At 41.6% G+C, this 21,805-nt stretch overlaps 1 protein-coding gene across 5 annotated transcripts in view; it reads right to left on the minus strand.

Moving 5' to 3' along the window:
• Positions 1-21,805, minus strand: part of LOC129404835 (protein MAL2-like) — a 106,273-nt gene that overhangs the window by 63,707 nt on the left and 20,761 nt on the right. The window contains exon 3 of one of the 5 annotated variants that reach the window (XM_055137886.1): positions 6,056-12,821. The exons of 3 other annotated variants lie outside the window; for them this stretch is intronic. In XM_055137886.1, the coding sequence (XP_054993861.1) occupies positions 12,289-12,821 (533 nt within the window). In that variant the 3' untranslated portion in view covers positions 6,056-12,288. Of the gene's footprint in view, positions 1-6,055; positions 12,822-21,805 lie in introns of those variants that run through there. One more of the 5 variants, XM_055137885.1, reaches the window with a different exon arrangement.

The following is a 21,805-nucleotide window of genomic DNA, read 5'->3' on the forward strand; positions in this document are numbered from 1 at the left end:
TTCCGAATGTTAAACCATCCTTGCATCCCCGGGATGAATCCCACTTGGTCACGGTGTATGATGTTTTTGATGAGTTGTTGGATTCTATTTGATAGTATTTTATTGAGGATCTTCGCATCTGTGTTCATCAAGGATATTGGTCTATAGTTTTCTTTGTTAGTGGTGTCTTTGTTTGCTTTTGGTATTAGTGAGATATGTGCCTTGTAGAAACTGCTCGGAAGGGTTCATGTCTTTTCGATTTCCTGGAAAAGCTTGAGGAGAACTGGCAACAAGTCTTCTTTAAATATTTGGAAGAATTCACCAGTGAATCTGTCTGGACCCGGGCTTTTGTTTTTGGGGAGACTTTTGATTACAGTTTCAATTTCCTTGATATTTATGGGCCTATTCAGATATTTCAAGTCTTCTTGGTTCAGTCTTGGGAGATTGTAGGAGTCAAGGAATTCGTCCATTTCTTTTAGGTTCTCTGGTTTCATGGCATACAGACTTTCAAAGTAGTCTCTGATGACCTTTTGAATCTCCTTGGTTTCTGTTGTGATGTCCCCCTTTTCATTTCTGATTCGGTTTATTAGGGTTTTCTCTCTTTCTTTCTTTGTGAGTCTTGCTAGCGGTTTATCAATTTTATTTATTTTCTCGAAGAAACAGCTCTTTGTTTCATTGATCTTTCAGATTGTTTTTCAGGATTCCATATCGTTAATTTCTGCTCTAAGTTTTATTATTTCTTTCCTTCGATCTGGTTTGGGTTCCTTTTGCTGGTCCTCTTCTAAGATCTTGAGCTGTGAAGTCAAGCTATCTATATAGGCCCTTTCTTCCTATCTGAGGAAAGCTTGCAGAACTATAAATTTTCCCCTTAACACAGCTTTAGCTGCGTCCCATAGGTTCTGGTAGCTTGTGTCTTCATTCTCATTTGTTTCCAATTATCTCTTGATTTCTTCCTGATTTTCTGTGTGACCCACTCATTGCTCAATAGTGAGTTGTTTAATTTCCAAGTGTTTGATTTGGTTCTCCGCGTCTGTGCATGATTAACTTCCATCTTCAGTGCATCATGGTCTGAGAAGATAGTTGATATAATTTCTATCTTCCCGACTCTATTACGGTATAATTTGTGACCCAGAATGTGGTCTATTTTGGAAAATGATCCATGTGCGCTGGAAAAGAATGTGTATTCTTTCTTTTGGGGTGTATAGCCCTGTATAGGTGTATTAGCCCTGTCTCTTCCATTTCTTCCTTCAGAGCCATTGTTTCCTTGCTGAGTGTTGTTCTTGTCGATCTATCCGGAGGTGATAAAACAGTGCTGAAGTCTCCTACTACTATTGTGGTGTTAGTTATGTCCTCCTTAAATTCTGTTAGGAGTTATTTTAAGTATTTGGCTGGTCGTTCATTAGGTGCGTATACAATTAATAGTGTGATTTCTTTCTGTTGTACATATCCCTTGATGAATATAAAATGACCTTCGCTGTCCCTTCTAATCTTTTTTAGCCTGAAATCTATGTTGTCGGATACTAGTATGGCCACCCCTGCTTTTTTGAGGGAGCTGTGTGCTTGCAGGATTGTTTTCCATCCATTGATTTTGAGTCTGTGTTTGTTCTCACTATTCAGATGTGTTTCTTGTAGGCAGCAGACAGTTGGGTTTAGTTGCCGAATCCATTTTGACACTCTGTGCCTCTTGATTGGTGCTTTTAGACCGTTAACATTAAGAGAAATTATTGTCATGGGATTTTGTGCCATTTTTCTGTAGGGTTTGTTGTTCTTATAGGTTTTTTTCCTTGTCTTATAGTAGCCCTTTGAGTCCTTCTTTAAAATTTGGTCTTGAGTCTATGAAGTTCCTGAGCTGTTGTTTCTCCGTGAAGTAGTATATGGTTCCTTCAAGTTTAATTGAGAGTTTAGCCAGGTAAAGTATTCTTGGTGACTCATTCATTTCATTGAGTTCTTTCACTATATCACACCATTGTCTTCGGGCATGGAAGGTTTCTTCTGATAGGTCTGCTGTGAATCTAAGGGGTGCTCCTTTTTATATGATCCCCTTCTTTGATCTTGCTGCTTGCAGTATTGTGTCTCTATCCATAGCATCCATCATTTTGACTATGATATGCCTTGGGGATTTTTTATTTGGGTCCCTTTTAGCTGGCACCCTTTGGACTCCTTGGATCTGGATGTCCATATTTTCTAGATCTGGGAATTTCTTAGCGACGATGTCTTTAATTGTGTTTTTTTCATTAGGATTGGTTCCCTGTGGTTCTGGTACTCCAATGATTCTTATTTTGTTTCTCTTGAGGTCATCCCCTAGCACTCTAATTCGCTCTAGAGCCATTTTGAGGTCTTTTGCCATTATTTGTTGTTGCCTATATGCTTTGTGCAGCTCATCTTCAAGATCACTGATTCTTTCTTCAGCAGTAGTCATTCTACTGTTAAGGGCTCCTACTGAGTTTTTTATTTCACCTACCGATTCTTTTAACTGTGTCACTTCTGTTCGTAGCTTTGAAATTTCTGCTCTCATTTCTTCCTGGATTATCTTGGTGGATCATTCCAATGCCGCATCCATATCTTCCCTTAACTTATTGGATGTTCACTCCATAGTTACTTTGAGTTCTTCAACCATCTTCACGATTTCCTCTCTGAATTCTTTATCTGAGAGGAGACTGTATTTCTGGGAGGTCATTGCTGGGGTTGCAGAGATCCTCCCTTCCATCTCTGCTGGTGGTGGGGATTTTCGCTGTTTCTTCATGTTGTTATGGGTTTTACTATTAGGCGCTCTCCTTAGCTTGAGAGGGGTCTCAAGAGAAAGCGTGGGGCTATGATCTTTTTACAAAGGACTTTATGTGCAGCTTGATGAGTTCATTGACAGTTTTTGTGAAATGAGGATAGGCTAGGTCAGTTGACTATTAACATATAGTGACTAAGATGATCAGGGTATTCTAAAGAGGGATAGATTCGATTTATTATGGCCAAAGCACAATGCATTGATTGTGAAAAAAATCTTCGGCCGCATAAGCAGTCGCCGCTCCAGAAAGAGGCCACGCCCCCTTTTGAGGCCAAGCCCCCTGACGTGTGGACACGCCCCTAACAGCCTGGTGGGGAGTGACAGTTCAGGGCTGCTGCAGGGAGTCTGAGAGGCAGGAGACGTGGGACCTGGGGCTCTGGACCCAGACCGCGGACGTGGGGGGAGTCGCCGCGCTCTTGGACCGGTAGCTCCAATTAGCTTTTAGATGAATCTCAGATAAACGCAATTTAGAGGTATGATGAGACTTTAAAAAAAGAGGATGCACTATTTGTAGATTTGTGGTAAACATTATTCAGTGAAACTATAAAAAAGTCATTGAGAAAATATAAAACACAAAATATAAGCAAATGTAAAATAAATTAATTGGAAGATTTTAAATGTTTGCTTTAAATGTAATTACTACAAAATACAAATATGTTTGTTCATATATTTTTATCAGTTGTACTAGAGAAAGAAAAGATTGTCTTTTAATATGTAAAAAAAATCCTTCTCAGGGTGTGCTCTCTATGGTCACTTGGAAAGACTGATTTTAATAAATTTTGTTTGGCTTTGTTTGGGGGCCACACTCGGTGGCTGACTCCTGGCTTCGTGCTCAGGGGATGTCGAGGACATGCAAGGCAAGTGCCCTCCCCACTGTATTATCCCTCTGTCCCTCTTTCAAATGATATTCAGCATGGGAAAATATCAACACCTTTTCAAATCTTTGAATTACTAAATATACTTAATAAAAAGAGAATTTTTTTAATCAAGAGTTTAAAGTCTTAATATGTGGTACAAATTCCATGATGTTAAATTTTCCTGAACGTAACAGTTTTAAGGGCTCGGTGAGGCAGTTAGCTTGGACTCCTGGCACACGTGGCCCCGAGCCTGGCGTCTGCAGACCTGGAGGTGCCCAGCACGGCTGGGCAGGCACGTTAGCCTAGTGGGCAGCTGCCAGGATCTAAGCATCGCTGCACCCTCAGGCTGAACCACCAGCCAGTGTGGAGCAGAGTCACCAGTTAGGGCCCAAGGCTGCCCTCGGCTTCCTGGGCATTGCCTGGAAGGTGCATCCCCAAAGAAACAGCTTTAAGATCACTGAAGCATTTAAAAAATATTCTTTGACTGTTTGGTAAAAGAGACGGTAAGATACATTCCTGAGAACTCCCAACAAGAGAGAAAAACAGAGAGATAAAAGTGCTTAGAGAGTGTGAGGAAACTTGAAGTATGATCTCTGTTGTACATTTCTTACATTTTCAAAGAACGGGGGCCAGCGGCAGGGAAGGTGTGATCCCCAGCTTCCCCTGTGGGCCCCGAGCACACCAGGAGTGACTCCCGGGCACAGAGCCAAAGGGGTCCCTGAGCACCATGGCTGTGCTTTCTGGGGGTGTGTGTAGGAACTGGGCACCAAAAAAAAAATGCTAGTTTTCTAGGGAAAATAAAAATTTGTGAAAATCAAATGCTTTGACATAAATGTGGGGTACTATATTAACTACCTCCATTTTAAATTTCAGAGTCTTAAAATCTCAAAGTCTATTAAATAGTCTTAAAGTACTCACTTTAAATGATATTACAGAAAATCTAGATTTATAATAATGATGCATTTTAAAAGCTCTCCACTACACACAACATAAAAATATGTAAACTGGATGAATAATGAATTTATTTTCATTATAAGTTGAGTTGTCTAATTCTAAATACCCTCTCTTATTACAGCTGGTTTATCTTGCCATTCAACAAATTGCTGAACAAAAACCATGTGGAATGTTTCAGAAAATAATCAATAAATCAGTGTCTGAAGTAAACAATAGTTATGTGAAACAGAAATTTCATGCACCATTTGGACCTCTATGTTGTATATTGGAATAATCATGATTTTTGCTCAAGTAATTGTGTCATCCTTGGAGACTATCAGTAGATCTAAACGATGAATTAAATTCCTAAAAAGGGATCACTGAAATTTGTTTGTTTATGATTATATTTATCTACTTTGGCTGAGGTATGATCACCTTACAAGAGTGAATGTTTCTTTTAGAAATATGATGCCACCGCGCCAAGCTCCCTGGTAAAGTACCGATGCCACTGTGAATTGGCCCTAACAGACATTTGCCAATTCCCTCTAAAGGAGAATGTAGAAACATTCTTCATCTTTTTTTTATTTTTTATTTATTTTTTATTTTTATCTCTTTTGCTTTTTGGGGTCACACTTGGCGATGCACAGGAGTTACTCCTGGCTCATGCACTCAGGAATTAAGTCCTGGCGGTGCTCAGGGGACCATATGGGATGCTGGGAATTGAACCCAAGTCAGCTGCGTGCAAGGCAAACGCCCTACCCACTGTGCTATCGCTCCAGCCCCCCTTTTTATTTTTAATAATTTATTTATTTTTAATTAGTGAATCACCGTGAGGGTACAGTTACAGATTTATACATTTTTGTGCTCATGTTTCCCCCATACAAAGTTCGAGAACCCGTCCCTTCACCAGTGCCCATTCATTAGGATTGGTTCCCTGTGGTTCTGGTACTCCAATGACTCTTACGTTGTTTCTCTTGAGGTCATCCCCTAGGACTCTAATTCGCTCTAGAGCCATTTTGAGGTCTTTTGCCATGATTTGTTGTTGCCTATATGCTTTCTGCAGCTCATTCTATTGTTAAGGGCTCCTACTGAGTTTTTTATTTCATCTACCGATTCTTTTAATTGTGTCACTTCCGTTCGTAGCTTTGAAATTTCTGCTCTCATTTTTTCCTGGATTATCTTGGTGTATAGTTCCAATGCTGCGTCCATATCCTCCCTTAACTTATTGGATGTTCGCTCCATAGTTGCTTTAAGTTCTTCAACCATCTTCACGATTTCCTCTCTGAATTCTTTATCAGAGAGGAGACTGTATTTCTGGGGAGTCATTGCTGGGCTTGCTGAGACCCTCCCTTCCAAATCTGCTGGTGGTGGGATTTTCACTGTTTCTTCATGTTGTTTTGGGTTTTACTGTTAGGCGCTCTCCTTAGCTTGAGAGGGGTCTCAAGAGAAAGCGTGGGGCTATGATCTTTTTACAAAGGACTTTATGTGCAGCTTGATGTGTTCACTGACAGTTTTTGTAAAATTAGGATAGGCTATGTCAGTTGACTGTTAACCTATAGTGACTAAGATGACCAGGGTACTCTTCAGAGGAATAGATTCTATCAATTATGGCCAAAGCACAATGAAATGAGCGGGAAAAATATCTTCGGACTGGAAGGAGGCCACGCCCCCTTTGATGCCACGCCCCTGACGTGTGGCCACGCCCCTTAACACCCTGGTGGGGAGGGAGAGTGAGAGGCGGGAGAGGGTCCTGGGGTCTCCATACCCCAAACCGTGGGCGTGGGGGAGATCCTAAGCATTCTTCATCTTATCACTAGTCATTTAGTCTTCAAAATGTCTTTTAGGCACCAGTTTAAAATGACCAGAAATGGAAATATTACATATGAAATAAAGACACTAAAATCAGGTATAAAATATCAGAAAAATAATTTTATCTTGAGACTAAGACAACCTGAGTGGACAAATATATATTTTATTAGGACTAATTCAATCTTATACTTCATCCATATTTACACAAAGGTTCAGTTAATTCTCTCTACCTCTGTCTCTGAGGCACTAATGCAAATACTTGCAGTTATACCTCTATATTAAGACGTTTTTGATAGAATGAGAAAGACAGATGTCTTCTGTCTAGAGAAAGACAGAGATACTGACTTGTGAATAAACTATGACTCCAAGGAATACATGCACAAAACAATAAATCAGAAATATATCAGGGCGAGGACCATGTTATCTTTATTACAATTATGTATTAGCTTTGAGGGGGAGATTCACTTCACCGTGTCCTTTCGGGGGTATATTTGTTGGCAGCTGGCAGCTTGGGGCTTGAAGTGGTCTTTAAAGCAGTATCTGTCATCCTATAATAAATTCTGAGCATGGAATTTGTTGAGAGTGAAATGGTGCCTAGTGTCAAAACCATTATGGAGGGAAGCAGGATTTGTAATATATGCATCAGGGCCCTTGGTCATGACAGACATTCTAAGCGTTTGAGTTCAAACTTGCACCTGACAATTCTATCATCAAATATTATAGATGCTGAGGTACAATTCATTTTACAGCTTAAAACAGACAGTATGGCTTATTTCAGGAAACTGCTAATTTTCTGATACGGGGAGTGTTCTCCGTGTGGCAGAGACTGTCCCTCCGCCAGCACAAGCAGCAGATGACGAGCAGGCAGCATTACCCAGTGTGCTGTAGAGAAGTCAGTCTCTGTTCACATGCTGAGTGGGAAAAGGTAACGTGTGTATGTGTGTGCGACATGGGACAGGGGAGAGGAACTTGTAAGACAGTGTCCAAGGCGAAAACAAGACATTTAGATGACTAATTTTAATAAGATAGTTTGATAATCACTAAGCTTTTGTAAAAGAAAAAAATTAAGAACTAGGCATCTATTGACAGCAGTTCTGTTTTGAAAGATCGGATGTGGCAGAAGGCCTGATGTTCTCCGTTCTGCTGAGTGACAGGTTTGTTTTCATTTGGATTAATATCATCGGAGGACTATGAAATCAACTTTCAATCAAAACCCCCTTCTCATTCTGTACGAACCCAGTCTGGGTCGACTTCCAGCTGTGTTTTCTTGGAAATAGATATCCTGTGGTTTACAATGCTCTTAAGAATGCTTTCTCAGGAAATTTCAAGTAATTCCAACCCCACACACACCACTAGTGTACCCAACTAGTGTGCATCCCCCACCTCCCTCTCCCAAGGACCCAACACCCCTCCTTTTCAATCCCACAAACAATTGTGTGACACAGCTCTCCCCTGATAACTGCCCTTGCACCTTTGCTCGTTCCTTGCTGTGTATTGTTAAGTGCCACATACTAGATCCTTCTCTGTGTGTCCCTTTCTGTCCGACTGCCTCCACTCAGATATCCTCTAGTTCCACCCTTCTTGTAGCTACAAATACCAGGATTTTGTTCTTTCTTAGAGCAGCATGACGCACACACAGAGGAATAGTTGAGTTTTAAGAGGTGGTTTTTAAATCACCAAAATTGAACATAGTAAGGAAACGACAAATGATGGCAGGCATCAGGAAGATCCCGTCTGTAGGGCTGAGCTTTGCTGTCAGGGTGGGGGGTGGGGGCCGGGGGCAGGGGAGCTGCCTGGTGTTGTGGGTGTTGGAATGGTGTATCCGTGAGAAGTATAATTAGCAGTCTTATAAATCCCGGTAACTCAATAAAGCTGGCTAAAAAAAAAAAGTAACTACCCAGAATTGGGGCTGGAGAGATAGTACAGGGGATACGGCACTTCACTTGCCTTTCATGCGCCCTACCTGGATTTGATTCCCATACCGGATTCCCATTTGATCCCATACAGGCCCCCACGCAATGCCAGGAGTAATTCCTGAGGGCAGAGCCAGAAGTAATCCCTAAGCATCGCTGGGTGTGACCCAAAAGTTAAAAAAAATGATCTAATCCAAATAAATAAATTATAAGGCTGAAAAGAGTTGCCTTGGAAACCGCAGGAAATAATCACAGTGCAGTGCTGCGCTGTGTACGTGAGCAACTCTGTCTGATGCAGTGAACGTCGCGCCCGAGCAATGATCGGGACAGACACAGAGTCACGGAGTCGAGAGCCCCTGTGAGTAGTGCCTGTACTTCTGTTTATGTGGGAGGGAAGATAACGGTTATACTCACGGAGGTGGAGCAGTCTAAGTCACAAAACACTTCTATGCTTCTAGACATGTTGACTAAAATTCATTCGTTTAGAAATGCTTTCATTTATACTGCAGACCCATTTTTCTGTCATAGTATGTTTTCACCATCTTTATAGCTCTAAAATCTCCATTTAATGTCCATTTAATCTATTCTATTTATTTGTTGCTGCGCTTTGATATAGGTATACTTACTGTCATTAATAAAACATGCAAATACATTCTATCAACTTTATGCAGGAAGTCTAGAGAATTTTTTATTGATTGAGAGTCTGTGGTTTGCCATACTGTTAATAATAGTTTCTCACTCACAATATTCCACTCCGTACCCATCACTAGTGTACCCATCTGACGCTCCCAGGGACCCTAACACCCCTTTTCTCAAACCCTAAGCAAAATTTGTTTTTATTTGGGGGCCACACACAGCAATGCTTAGGGGTTACTCCGGGCTCTGTGCTCAGGAATTACTCCTGGCAGGGCTCACGGGACCCTATGGGGTTCTGGGAACCCAACCTGGGACACCACGTGCAAGCAAAGTGCCCTACCAACTGTGCTATCTCTCCAGTCCCAAAGGAGGAAATGCTTAAGAAATTTTATGTAAACAAAGATAAAGGTTTGTCAAGAATTGCAAGAACTTGTCTTTGATCAGTGCTGGTTTCAGGAGAGGTGAAGAGAGGGCAAATGAATATGTCAGCTGGACAGGCCAGTGGTTTAGATAAATCGAGTCTTTAGGTTATTCAGCAGGTATTTTGTCTTATGACGCTTAGAGTTTTTAATCTCTCCTTGCCACGCCATAATGAATAATGCATTAAACATAAATAGAGCAGATCATTCACCAACTTATAGTCTATTGGGATGCTATGTTGCTATGTGGGTAGGGGGTATGGAGTTTCTAAGCAGTAAGATCGGTGGACAGAAATGAAAGGGGGAAAGGATTGGCTGTGCATCCAGAAGGAGTCTGAAGCAAAAAAAGAAGTATTTGAGGCAACCTGTTACCTAGGAACTGGGTCCAGGATGCCTATAATTGCTTATCTACTATATTCATATAACACCCTTTCAGCAGGGCGCTCTCCCAAGGAAAGATATGGCACTGTAAAAAAAAAAATCAAATCAAATCAATTCAATTTCTTTCTCTACTCCAGAGTCTGTGAGATTTGCCATGACATATTTTCTTTTTTTAAAGATTATCAAATGAATACTTTATTAGAGTTACAACACTTATAAAATAAAATTCTTTTCATCATGGAGTTACCAGATTCTAAAACCACCCAAGACGTTGCCATCTTTACAGCAGAGATATATAAATTCTTATATGCCAGTATTTTTGTTCAAGTGCTTTGTCACTCAGCTTACAAATCTAAAATGCAATTAATTTACAAATCTAAGCATACTCACAATTAGATAAGTTTTAGACTTAAGGTTCTTAATTATCTAGAAGCAATTCATTTACAAAAGTGCCACCAAAGCGTTTCCATGTAACGTAATGGCAGCAGGTAAAGACCTGTTATACCTTGGAAACAAAAATAGAATCTCACAATTAAATCTAGCAGACTATATAACTCCAGGTAGAGCAGATTAACTATATATCCTTATGGCACATTTATGACTCTGTAATATACAATTTTTAATACAAGTTCAAATGTGTGGTCTTGAGCTAGAAAAACCCAGAGAGTGGGATATTTATAGAAAAGACATGACATGTGTATAAAGTCACAAAACTTATTTCCTTCAGCCACATATTGAAACATGTTTTCTCCTTAAATTCTAAAAATGAAACTCTAACAAAGTTCTTTCTAGGAGATTATTACATCAACAGCAGTTGATTACTGAGCACAGACCATACTACTGATTCATGATTGTTCTATGTTCCATAAAATCTAACAGTCCTATGTAAACATGGCACGCTTTAGGCAATATTTCAGCTAAAAAGAAAAGGATTAAAGAAGAGAGCATTCAAAAGCCCTCTTTTCCCAGAGGCAGCAAACTGGAGCAACATGTAGCCAGTGGAGTGGGAGTTGGGAATTCCTTACTTCAACGTGGTGAGAACTGTGAGGGGGAGTCCAAATTTATTCCCTTCTTTCAAGCCATACTGACACTTGTCCAAAATGAAGGTCTTACAGGTGGGTTAAAACACTGTCTCTTTTTAAAATATGCTAGTCAGCCAGAGGCAGGTTATTTTGTTTTTGATGGCTGTTGTTCTAAAAGTGACTTTGTGCTGTCACCAATGCAAAAAGAACACGTGTGGATGTTTTACCATAAAAAACAAACTGAGAACTCATAACTTTAAGATAGAATTACTACTATATTCAAATTTAACTCAAACAATAGAATAATTATAAGTTAAAACTTATTTTAGAGCTCTAGATTTGGTAAAGCTTTACATAACCACACACAATATTCATATATTCATGCACAGGGCAAACAGCTGTATTTCAAAGCATGACTAAATTCAAAGTATGAGGTAAGTGGAGAGATACAGCGCTGGTAAATGGCCTCTGGGGAATCTCCATGTGAAGGATGTGAAGAGGGAGTTTTGCTCACTCGTAGGAGACCTGAATTTGGTCAGGCTACAAGGGATCCCATCATGAATTACACTTCCTTACAGCCACGTTTCATGATTGAAATAGCTTGAGAAACTATATGCTCCTTATTACTTGAGAAATGATAAGCCTGTTTAAGGTATTTGACAATTAACAAAAAGACATTAGGATTATTGCATTATGATACAACTGAGATTTATCTAATTAACTTTAGCTCAGAAAAAAAGTTTAATAAAATACAGAACATAGAACTAAGGGTTTATACCACAGGCCAGCAAACTATAATTTGAAGCATACAGGCCAATTCCAACCTTCTGTCTGTTTCTTTTATAAAGTTTTATTGGAATAAAGCCACACACTCATTTATGTGTTGTCTACAGCTACTTTCATGTAGAAACATCAGTACAAAATAACTGCAACAGAGGCTGTACAGGCCTGTGAAAACTAACATATTTATTATATTTCCAGGCCTCTAAAGAAAATGACTATTAATCCCTGTTTCATGTTCAAAGATAAGGTTTAGTGGTAAACCTATTAGGAATGTTGTTTTGGGATATTTAGTTAAACTTCAAGGTTCACTAAATTTCCAAGTTTAAGCTTCTGGGCAACTAGACAAAAGAGAGACTCCTTTTCCATGAATATTATCTGTTCATTGTGTGGATATAAAGGGAAATTTTCTTTGAAAAGGGGAACATGTAAAAATAATGGCACTATCTATATAATATAATTAATATTATAATAAAATTTAAACTCCACCCAGGAAATAAGTCTAGGCTTGTACTTAGATTCTCTTTCAAACTGAGTAACTTATTTTTGAAATGTTCTTATATCTGGACAGAATGACATTTAAATCAATCAGACTATAAGTAGACAAACGAAACCAACACCTGGACAATGCTTCTTTCTTTCTTTTTTTTTTCCTTTCTTTTTGGTTTTTGGGACATACCAGGCAAAACTCTGGGGTTACACTGGCTCTGCACTCAGGAATTACTCCTGGCAGTGCTCAGGGGATCATAAAAAGCGGCAAGGGATCGAACCCGGGTCTGCCTAGTGAGATTCTGACCTCCGCCTCCAACTAAACGTCTGTAGCAAGTTACTTATGGAGTAATGCAGTCGCCATCTCTGAAAAGCCAGACCCACACTGCAACCATAACAAGCTTTGGTCACAAAGGCAAAAATTGTGGCGGCTACGTTGATGCGATACTGGTTGTCATCCATGAGCGGCGGCCCAGCAAAGGCTGGACTGCAAACCCGACGACTGTGCAGGAAGATGGCTACTGCTTCCAGTAAAAAGGCTCCGAAGTAATAGACAAACACTACTGAGTGGCAAACCAAATCCAGGAACTTCCAGTCGGCATCAGTCTTGGTCTTGCCGGAGAGGAACACGCCCAGGAAGCAAAGGGAGAAGACGAATGCTGTCACGGACACGAACATCACCCATCCTTGCAGCAGAGGGAGAGGGACGCGGGAGTAGGCCACCAGAATCCAGACGAGGCCCCCGAACAGAATCTCCAGGCATATGAAGCCCCCCGAGTAGATCCACAGGATGTCGGGTACGTCAGGTTGACTCGCGGCGCGCCCTGCCACGACAAAGTTTCCAACCGAAAAGAATTTATCTATTCTTCCATCGACTTGAATCCATTTTCTGTTACAATACAGTAGCGAAGCCACCAGTATTCTCCACCCACTGGTCTAACCCGTGGCTTTTCGTGGCTTTTATCGAGATGAGCACCACAGCTGAGATGCCTGGGAGACTGTGAGGTGCTGGGGAGGGGTGCAGGGCACGTGTGCTGACCCTGTCCTGCCTTCTGGTCCCCACGCAGAGCCTGGAGCTATAGTTTTGTGGGGATAAACTATGTAGACGGGCTGAGAATCTGGATTGCTTCAGTAACAGTGGCTAGGCTGAGAAGATGAAGATGCTCCTCTCTTTCTTTTTTTTTTTTATTCATGTTGTTTCTGTTCCAGGGGCTGGATCAGAAGACGCTGCAAGAACAGGCAGCTGAGTCCTGTCACTGCTTCACCAAGAGCCATGCAGAGAAGTAAGCGTCCTACCCCAAGCACCTCTGGCTTCCTGGCACTGACCTCTCTGGGTACCACAGCTGTGCAGAGTCTGGATCTGTTGAAATACTACGCTCCCAGGAAGTGAGAAACTATGGAATAGAGCCCACCACCCCGAGAATCCCTGGATGTAAAACATTCCTCTCTCAGATAAGAGACTTTAGGCTGCTCAGAGAGGGCCACTGCTTCCGTCGAGTTAGGCTCCTACCTGAGATCGGACTCAGGGGCTGGGGTCACAGAGCATCTCTCTTCTTCCGGTACCTTGTCAAAGTCGAATGAAGGTGTCTACTTTGTGCCTAGGGATGCTTCTCTGTTGCAAGCAGCCTAAAACCCAGATACGCTCTCTCACTGTAGCTGAACTCTCTTGTCCTAAAATTACACGGCAACGCTCCCAAAAAGCTCTCTTAAATAGACCAGTCATCTTCCTACTCTGCTACTTGGCAGGCTTTTTAGGACACAATTTTGAGAATTCCATCATCCAGCTTCAGTGAGGGAATAATTCTCCAAGAGAACTCATGCTATGCAAGGCGCCTTCCTACGCAACCGACAGCTGGTGTGTTTGAGGGCACTAGTCTTACTCTTGCGAGATTTGGAAGAGAGGGAGAGAGGCTTGTCCAAGATGGCACATTGGTAAACGGAAGAGGAGAATTCAATAATCCAATCCCAAGATAATCGCCTTAAGATGCTTATTAAAGACCTCCTAAAAAATCAAGCAGGACTGGAGAGATAAATCAGAGGGCAAGGTGCTTGACCAAGGTTCAATCCCTGGCACCCTATATTGTCCCCTAAGACCTGTCACGAGCGGTCCTTGAACACAGAGCCAGGAGCAAACCCTGAGCTCTGCCAGGTGTTTGCTTCCCATACAAACATCCCTCCTACCAAAAAAATCATCATCATCATCATCATCATCATCATCATCATCATCATCATCATCTCATCATCCTGTTGATCGTCAAATTTCTCGAGTGGTCTCAGTATCATCTCCATTCATCCTAGCCCTGAGATTTTAGAAGCCTCTCTTTACTGGTCCTTCCCAATGGTGCCACATTGGAGGCTCTTTCAGGGTCAGGGGAATGAGACCCATCATTGTTACTCGTTTTGGCATATGAATATGCCACATGGAGTTTGAGAGACTCTTCCATGTGGGCAGGAAACTCTCGGTGGCTTGCCGGGTTCTCCCAGAGGGAGAACTAGGCTATAAGATGTCCCGTGTCTGCACACTTCCGGAGCTTGGTTTTATAGTCTCTGGATTTGGCTGTTGGTGGGAATACACAGCACCGGAGGAGTCGCTCAGCCAAAGACCTTTGGAGCCATCCACAGCCACACTCAAGGCCCCTCTCCACACGTTCAGACGAGCCTCTCGCATGAAGGTACCGGCAGAGGAAGCCAGGGGTGTGGGACACGGGGCTGAGATCTCCAAGCCTGCTTGGATCGGGACTGGGCCTCTTCTGCTCAGATCCCACATTTTCCAGTAGCTAGGCAGTCACATCCAGGGACTGCCCCCAGCACCGAGTAATCCCTCCAACAGCCAACATCCAGAGACTACCAAAAAATCCACAGTAAAAAGAAATGAAAGCAAAGTAAAAGGAAACTGTGTTATATTCACTTGAAATAGGCAGAAAAATCTCAGGGAATAAAAATATCAGTGTTTGACAGAAACATTTTTGTTCTAGAACACACTGTTTAACTGAAGTCCTTTGACAAACTTCACATAAACAATTTTAAGTGCGTTTGGTTATTGTTTTTCCCTGATTCTGTGACTGAACAGTCTTTGTCCACTGGAACACTTCAAGGCTTTCTCCCTCTGCTGTGTCTAGATGTCTACTGCAACCCCTCAGAACTACCCCTGCAAGCACAGGAGACAGGGAGGTCTAGAACCCTTCCTTTGCCTACTTTGCACTCCTGCTCCATGATGAGAAAGTCTGCCACACTCATTAACCTATAAGCTACCATCCTATCACAGTCTGAAGGCAAAGCTTAATAACTGGGTAAGTTGGTGATGTAAGGTAATGACGTACTTTTTTTTCTAATCTAACAGTTTTATTTATTTATTTTTTAATTTATTTTATTCTTTCATTAGTGAGTCACCATGAGGGTACAGATACATATTCACACGTTTTTGAGCTTGTTTTCCCCTCATACAATGTTCGCAAACACATCCCTCCACCAGTGCTCTTTCTCCACCACCAATAAACCCAGTATCCCTCCCACCCCCAATCCCATCTTTCCCCCACCCCACCCTGCCTCTGTGGCAGGGCATTCCCTTTTGTTCTCTCACTCCAATTGGGTGTTGTGGTTTGCAATAGGGGTATTGTGTGGCCATTGTGTTCAGTCTCTAGTCTACTTTCAGCACGCATCTCCCTTCCTGCACGGGATCTCCAACCACATTTTACTTGATGTTCCCTTCTCTATCTGGGATGACTTTCCCCCAGCGTGTGAGACCAGCTTCCAAGCCGTACTTTTCAATATTTGAAATTTGCATCAATTTAGGACTAATGTGGGAACCACAATGGTTTAGAAAATGATAGGTTTCGGAGCTAGACTTTTGCTGTTCAGTTTTCGGGCCATACCTGGCAGTGCTTGGGGTTAACTCTGGCCTTGCGCTAAGGTATCCCTCCTCCTAGAGCTTGGGACACCGTACGGGGGACCAGGGGTAGGATATCATTGGCTCCTCTAACATATCATGAGGTCACATTCAGAGCATTCCTTGTATCCTTCTACAGGTTCTGGAATGGAAAACGCCAGGACCCCATATTTTGGAATAACAATTCCTTCCTTTTTCTCTCTCCTTGGAATTCACAGTTGCCTCAGTTTTTGAAGGAAGAAGGAATGACTTTTAATAGGAAAACCTTTGATTTTCTCTCTAGGATAACTGTTCATGTCAGAGTTCTCCCTGTCTCTTTCTCTACCCCTAGGCATGGAGACGTACCAAACCCCAATGGTCGAAGCCTCTGATAACTCTAAAAAAGTGTTTTTTTCCAAACATAAGCTAGGTTGCACAGATATTACTGCCAGTGAACCTGACCAGAGAATGGCTGCGTTCCCCTGCTGAAGGACTCCTGATAGAAGTTGTGATGCTCCTGTTCCAGTGCTCCCTGCCTGATCCAGTGCTTCACGAAGTTTATCAGACTCCTATAGCTGCTCCCCTGGGACTCACTGCTGTGACCACTACTGCTGCTGTTGCAGAAACAACTCTTCAATTTTGATCCAGACACTTCATTTCTTCAGAATGGGACTAAACAACTCTCATCATTGGTGACTCTCATCACCCCTGGACAGTGCAGGACAATTGGACGCTTTACTACAAGCACTCTCTGGCCAAGGGTCAGACTGAAAATTTACTACAACTTATAAGACTGTATTGTGTTTGGAATTGTTCCTCTTTCTATTTCAAATTTTTGTGATTTTGTAAACAGAAAAGAGGGAATGTAGGATATCACTGGTTTGTCCTTTCTCCCTTGCCACAAAGAGTTTAGGCATATCTGGTAATAATCTCTAAACATTTTTAGACAACATTGGTATGTCCTGTTCTCCTTGCTATAGGGAGCTTAGGTTTATCGGGTCACACGCATCAAAGTGCTCCCGAGTCACTCCATTCCTCTGTCTATCTGTAACCACTTCTCTATGCTCTCTTTCCCAACCAGTTAATCAGCTTTTCCCCTAGTCAGACTCTGTTAATTTGTAAGGTCAGACCTTGCTAGGACAGTGAACTTGTATTGGAAGTTAATATTGCCTTGCTCCTCTCCTCGTGTCTTTTGAATACTTTACTTTAAAGCAATGTCCTTTTTGTATGGACAAAGAAAGACAGTGGTTAATATGCTTTTGTAACATGGGATTTAATTGGCTTCGAATATAATTCACTCCTGGGCATCTGCTTTCTCGAGTTAAGCCTTAGTTGCCCTTAGTTCCTAGCACCCCAATGGCAGGTCCCAATGAGGGATGGGATGGACCCAGTGCAAGCCGTGAGTTATATGCTACCCTGGCATCGAGATGGGCCTGGCCAAAGTGCCTAATGCTTAGCTATATGTTAAGAGCTTGGTCATGAACATGTCATGTCATGACCCAAAAGCAACGACGAGACTAGGACCCTGCTGGGGATAGGAAAGTTAATCTGGCCTGAGCACTGTAGTCTGAGATCGAGATGACCCCAGGAGAGCAATTCTATAAGTTTAATGCATCTCTTGCTGTGTCCATACAAAATGATTAATATTATGAATACTTATATGTTAGTTGGACAAGGAGAGGAGAAACACACCCATGGGATTCTGCTCCTGGGTGGGTGTCCTGCTGAAGGAGAATCTGTCCTAAGCAGCCTCCCCTGAGGGAAAGAACTTTCCCCCTATTGATTGTGACCACACCTATGTGTAAGCCCAGACCCCTCATGCTGGGGGATTTAAGGAGGCTGTAAGAGGGGGTTCGGGGAAGGAGCAGAGAGAGAGACGGGAGTGTATAGAGAGGAGATTGGAATAAACTGCAACTGAGACCATCCAGCCTGGCTCCGTTCCTCCCTTCGCCTGCCTCATCATCACCATCAACCTCCCCAGGGTGGGGGAAGAGGCTGGAAACTACCGAAAGAGGAGTCGGGAGAGACAGAGCGCCGCTGCCCTGTGCCCGGTGTGGTGACCCTGCTCTCTCCTCCTTTTTGTGTGTTTACACACCAGGGGTTTAACAGAGATTAAGTGTGCACAAGATAAGCACCTACCTGCTGTACTATCTCTCCAGCCCCGAGACTACTATTTAAGCCAATGAATGAGTCTTTCACCGAAGATAAGTTATAAAACCTCTCAAGAGACCTGGATCTAAGTTACAGTAAAGAGAAAAGGAGCTAATGTATGCAAAGACCATACCCCAGTGTCTGTTGTACATTAAATATTCAGTGTAGGTCAGTGATTATAATAATTTGCTCCCAGTCATAGTAATTCCAGGTTAAGATATTGCCTTTCTTTAATTCAGTGACCCACAATGAGATGGGGGTATACCTCAGTGGTAGGCCATGTTTAAAGGACCCATCTGCCCACAATTTTCCTGGGTATTTCTGAGGGTGGGGGTGTTGGGGAGCTGGCCCACACCGGGCAGTGTTCGGTGCTCATTCTATGCGCAGCAGTCACTCCTGGATGCGCCCCACACGTGGTGCTAGGGATCAAACCCAGGTCGGCCCATGGAGGTACACCCTAAACCATTATACGGTCTCTTGGGTCCTTTTCATAGTTTATTGTTTCTGATATTTTCAAACGAGTATGCATAATTCCTTCTCTTCATTAGTTCTTCAAAATCTATGAGTACATGCAGAGTAGATCTTATTATTACGTGTTTCATCAAAGACATGCAAAATGCTCTTCTGCTGGAAGTTTAATTTAATGGCAGAAATCTAAAGGCAATTAAGACACACACGAGGAAATGTTACCAGCCACTCTAAGGAGTTCAAATGCTACCTTAAATATTACTCTTTGTCTTGTTACAAAAGAAAACAAATTCTGTCTCTTGTTCACAGTAATCATCACATCAATAAGTCTCCATTCTGAGACTAGCACAGCGCCATCTGTTAAAGATTCTGGGAAGATCAAGACACTGTTATCTACAGGACCTCTATATCCATAAAGAAAACAGACATACGAAGACATTCTTGGAGCATATTGATCTGCCCATATAGATGAAGGCCCAAGGAATACAAATCGTACAAAGACGGAGATTTACTGGAACAATCTTATGCATATCTGAGTGTAATTGTGGTGCTAAAATGATAGATGGCAAATAGATCATTTTCCACATCATGAGACCATCCTCCCTAGCTCCTGAAAATAGAGAATCTTTCTCTCAAGTGTTGGGACAGGTAAAAATCTGATTTCAATTTTAAAAACTGTCCTGCCTCCCAAAATCTTGAACCACAGTTAACATGCAAGGAAAGGACTTAAAGAAGATGACAGTTAACCAACTGACACTCTGGAGCTGTGTTACTCTTTCAGAGCCCGGGGCAAAATAGACAAAACTTACATAACAATTACATAAAATTTTCCTTACCCGTTTGGGCCAGTATCCTGAGATTGGACATTATATTAGTCAACCAAGTTTCTTACTGATACTCTATAGTAAAATATGAGTAAGTGAACAACTTAGTGTGGAATTATTTTTGAAACTGAATACTTTATTATCAGTCATTAAAATTTTTGTTGAGGGGCTGGAGCGATAGCACAACAGGTAGGACATTTGCCTTGCATGCGGCCAATGTGGGTTCGATTCCCAGCATCCCATATGGTCCCCTGAGCACTGCCAGGAGTCATTCCTGAGTGCATAGCCAGGAACAACCCTTGGGCATTGCCAGGTGTGACCCTCCACCAAAAGTTTTTGTTGATAACTCCTTTAAAGTGTTATTTCTTGTATATCAGTTATCCCTACATGTTAAATCATGCAGAAAATTCTTAGAATTCATTAAGCAAAAACTAAAAATACGGAATGAATGGTGTTGTTTTAAATAAAGAAATAAATTTTTCTCCGTGACATTTATGTTTATATCTTAGGTATAAATATAGATTTGCCAATTCTAGTACATTCACAGGATAAAATTGGTGTCAAGAATTGTAATTTTTGTGGAGAAAGATTAAGAAGCTGAAGAATATAACTGTCTACAGAGTGACCCTATAAAGTCTCTCCATCTATTGGTGATACACTTGAGCAATTACTTTATAAAGTTAACTAAATTAAAAATTAAAATCTATATTCATGAGTGTCCAACAACATCCAAAGTTTATATATGTTCAATCCTTCTATTGATATTTTTTTCGTATCTTCAGATCTGCTCTTGCAAAGCAGGGGTAAGAAAGCACAATGACTGTTTCCTCAGAAGTACGGAGACTCACGATTCAATCTTTCTGTAAAAGTTAGCTGTTTTGATAACAGATGCCATTTCCAATTAAATGTTAATAATGGGAAAATTTTAAATGTGGATGATAAATGAACACAGTACAGGAAAAAATGTTTAAATTCTTTTTAAAACATCAAAAAGAATGTTTTACTGTTTAATATATATTTTATTAGATATAATTTTTGTCTTCAAGAAACATCGCATTATAAGAGCTGGCGCAATAGTACAGTGGGTGGACGCTTGCCTTACACATGGCCAATATGGATTTGATGCTCCACATCCCATATGGTCCCCTAAATGCAGAGCCAGAAGTAATTCCTGAGCATGGCTCTGCTCCCCACCCCCACAAAAAACATTTCATTGTAATATGTACACAGCTATGAATCAGTATCTTTGGTAAGTACCACAGTAAGTCCACCACTGATGTCTAATTTATCTTACTTGAATAGATATATATGCATGTCCATGCTCTCTAGAGCTTTATTTACAATAGCCAAGAGTTGGGAATATAAAGTACCTATTTACATATTGAAAAAAAAGGTGATATAAAAGCAACAATACTCAGGTATAAAATGAGTGTAAACACTGGTATTTTCAATATCACGAATGAACCTAGATTACTGTGCTCAGTAAAATAAATGAGAGGGGTCCAGAGAGAAAGCGCAGCCACCGAGGCCACGGGCCATTCATATGGACAATTCTTGGTCAATCCCTCGCACTGCATATAGTCCTCAGCCCCGCCAGGAGTGATTTCAAACACAGAGCCAGGAGTAAGCCCTGGGCACTGCCAAGGAGAGACCTCAGACACAAAAGCAAATAAACAAGAAGGTGAGTTGGAGACAAACTCATAAGACTTCAGTCATACATAGTAGATTTTACAAAAATGCACAAAAAATAAATTTTAATCTACAATCCTTCCTCTATTGTACATCATAAGGTTTGTAGTGGTGCCTTTCAGAAGCATTTTGAGTGTTTATAGATACAGATATAGATATAGATACAGGGTGCTTCTTACGGAATAATACAATTAGCATTAAAATATAAAGAAACTCAGAGTGGGGGGCCCGAGCAGTAGCATAGTGGGTAGGGCAGTGGCCTTGTACATGGCCGACCTGGGTTCAATCCCCAGCATCCCATATGGTCCAGCAAGCCCCACCAGGATTCCTGTGCACAGAGTCAGGAGTCACCCCGAGTACCACTCACTCCAAGTGGGAAATAGCTAAAAAAGAAAAGGACCTTTATTCTGAAAAATCCAAACGGGTCACGAAACCCTGGGATAAAGCTTGTTGATTTTTGTTGCTAGAGAACAGGAGTGTGCAGCTGGTACGAGGGCCTTCCAGAGTCCTGGCATTTTGTCTGGACTTATTTTGGAGGGCGAGTCTGTTGCTGTGATATTCAGCTCAGAAAACTGGCATTCTGGCTCAGCCGAAAATGCTGGAGAATAGTTACTCCTTCCCTCAGCGCCAGGCTTCTGGCCAGAACACTTCTAACCAAATCTCAGAATCCAATTTTGTGTCAGCTACGAAGATACTGTTTCAGGTAAGTTGCTATCAAAACAGGGGTGAGCTGGGGAGAAACACACTGACTTGAGAGTTTCCAAGACAAATTACATACAATTTCTGGCTCTGCCTTAAAATTAAAATGACA

Source organism: Sorex araneus, chromosome 5, assembly GCF_027595985.1.
Source record: "Sorex araneus isolate mSorAra2 chromosome 5, mSorAra2.pri, whole genome shotgun sequence".
Lineage (NCBI taxonomy): Eukaryota > Metazoa > Chordata > Mammalia > Eulipotyphla > Soricidae > Sorex > Sorex araneus.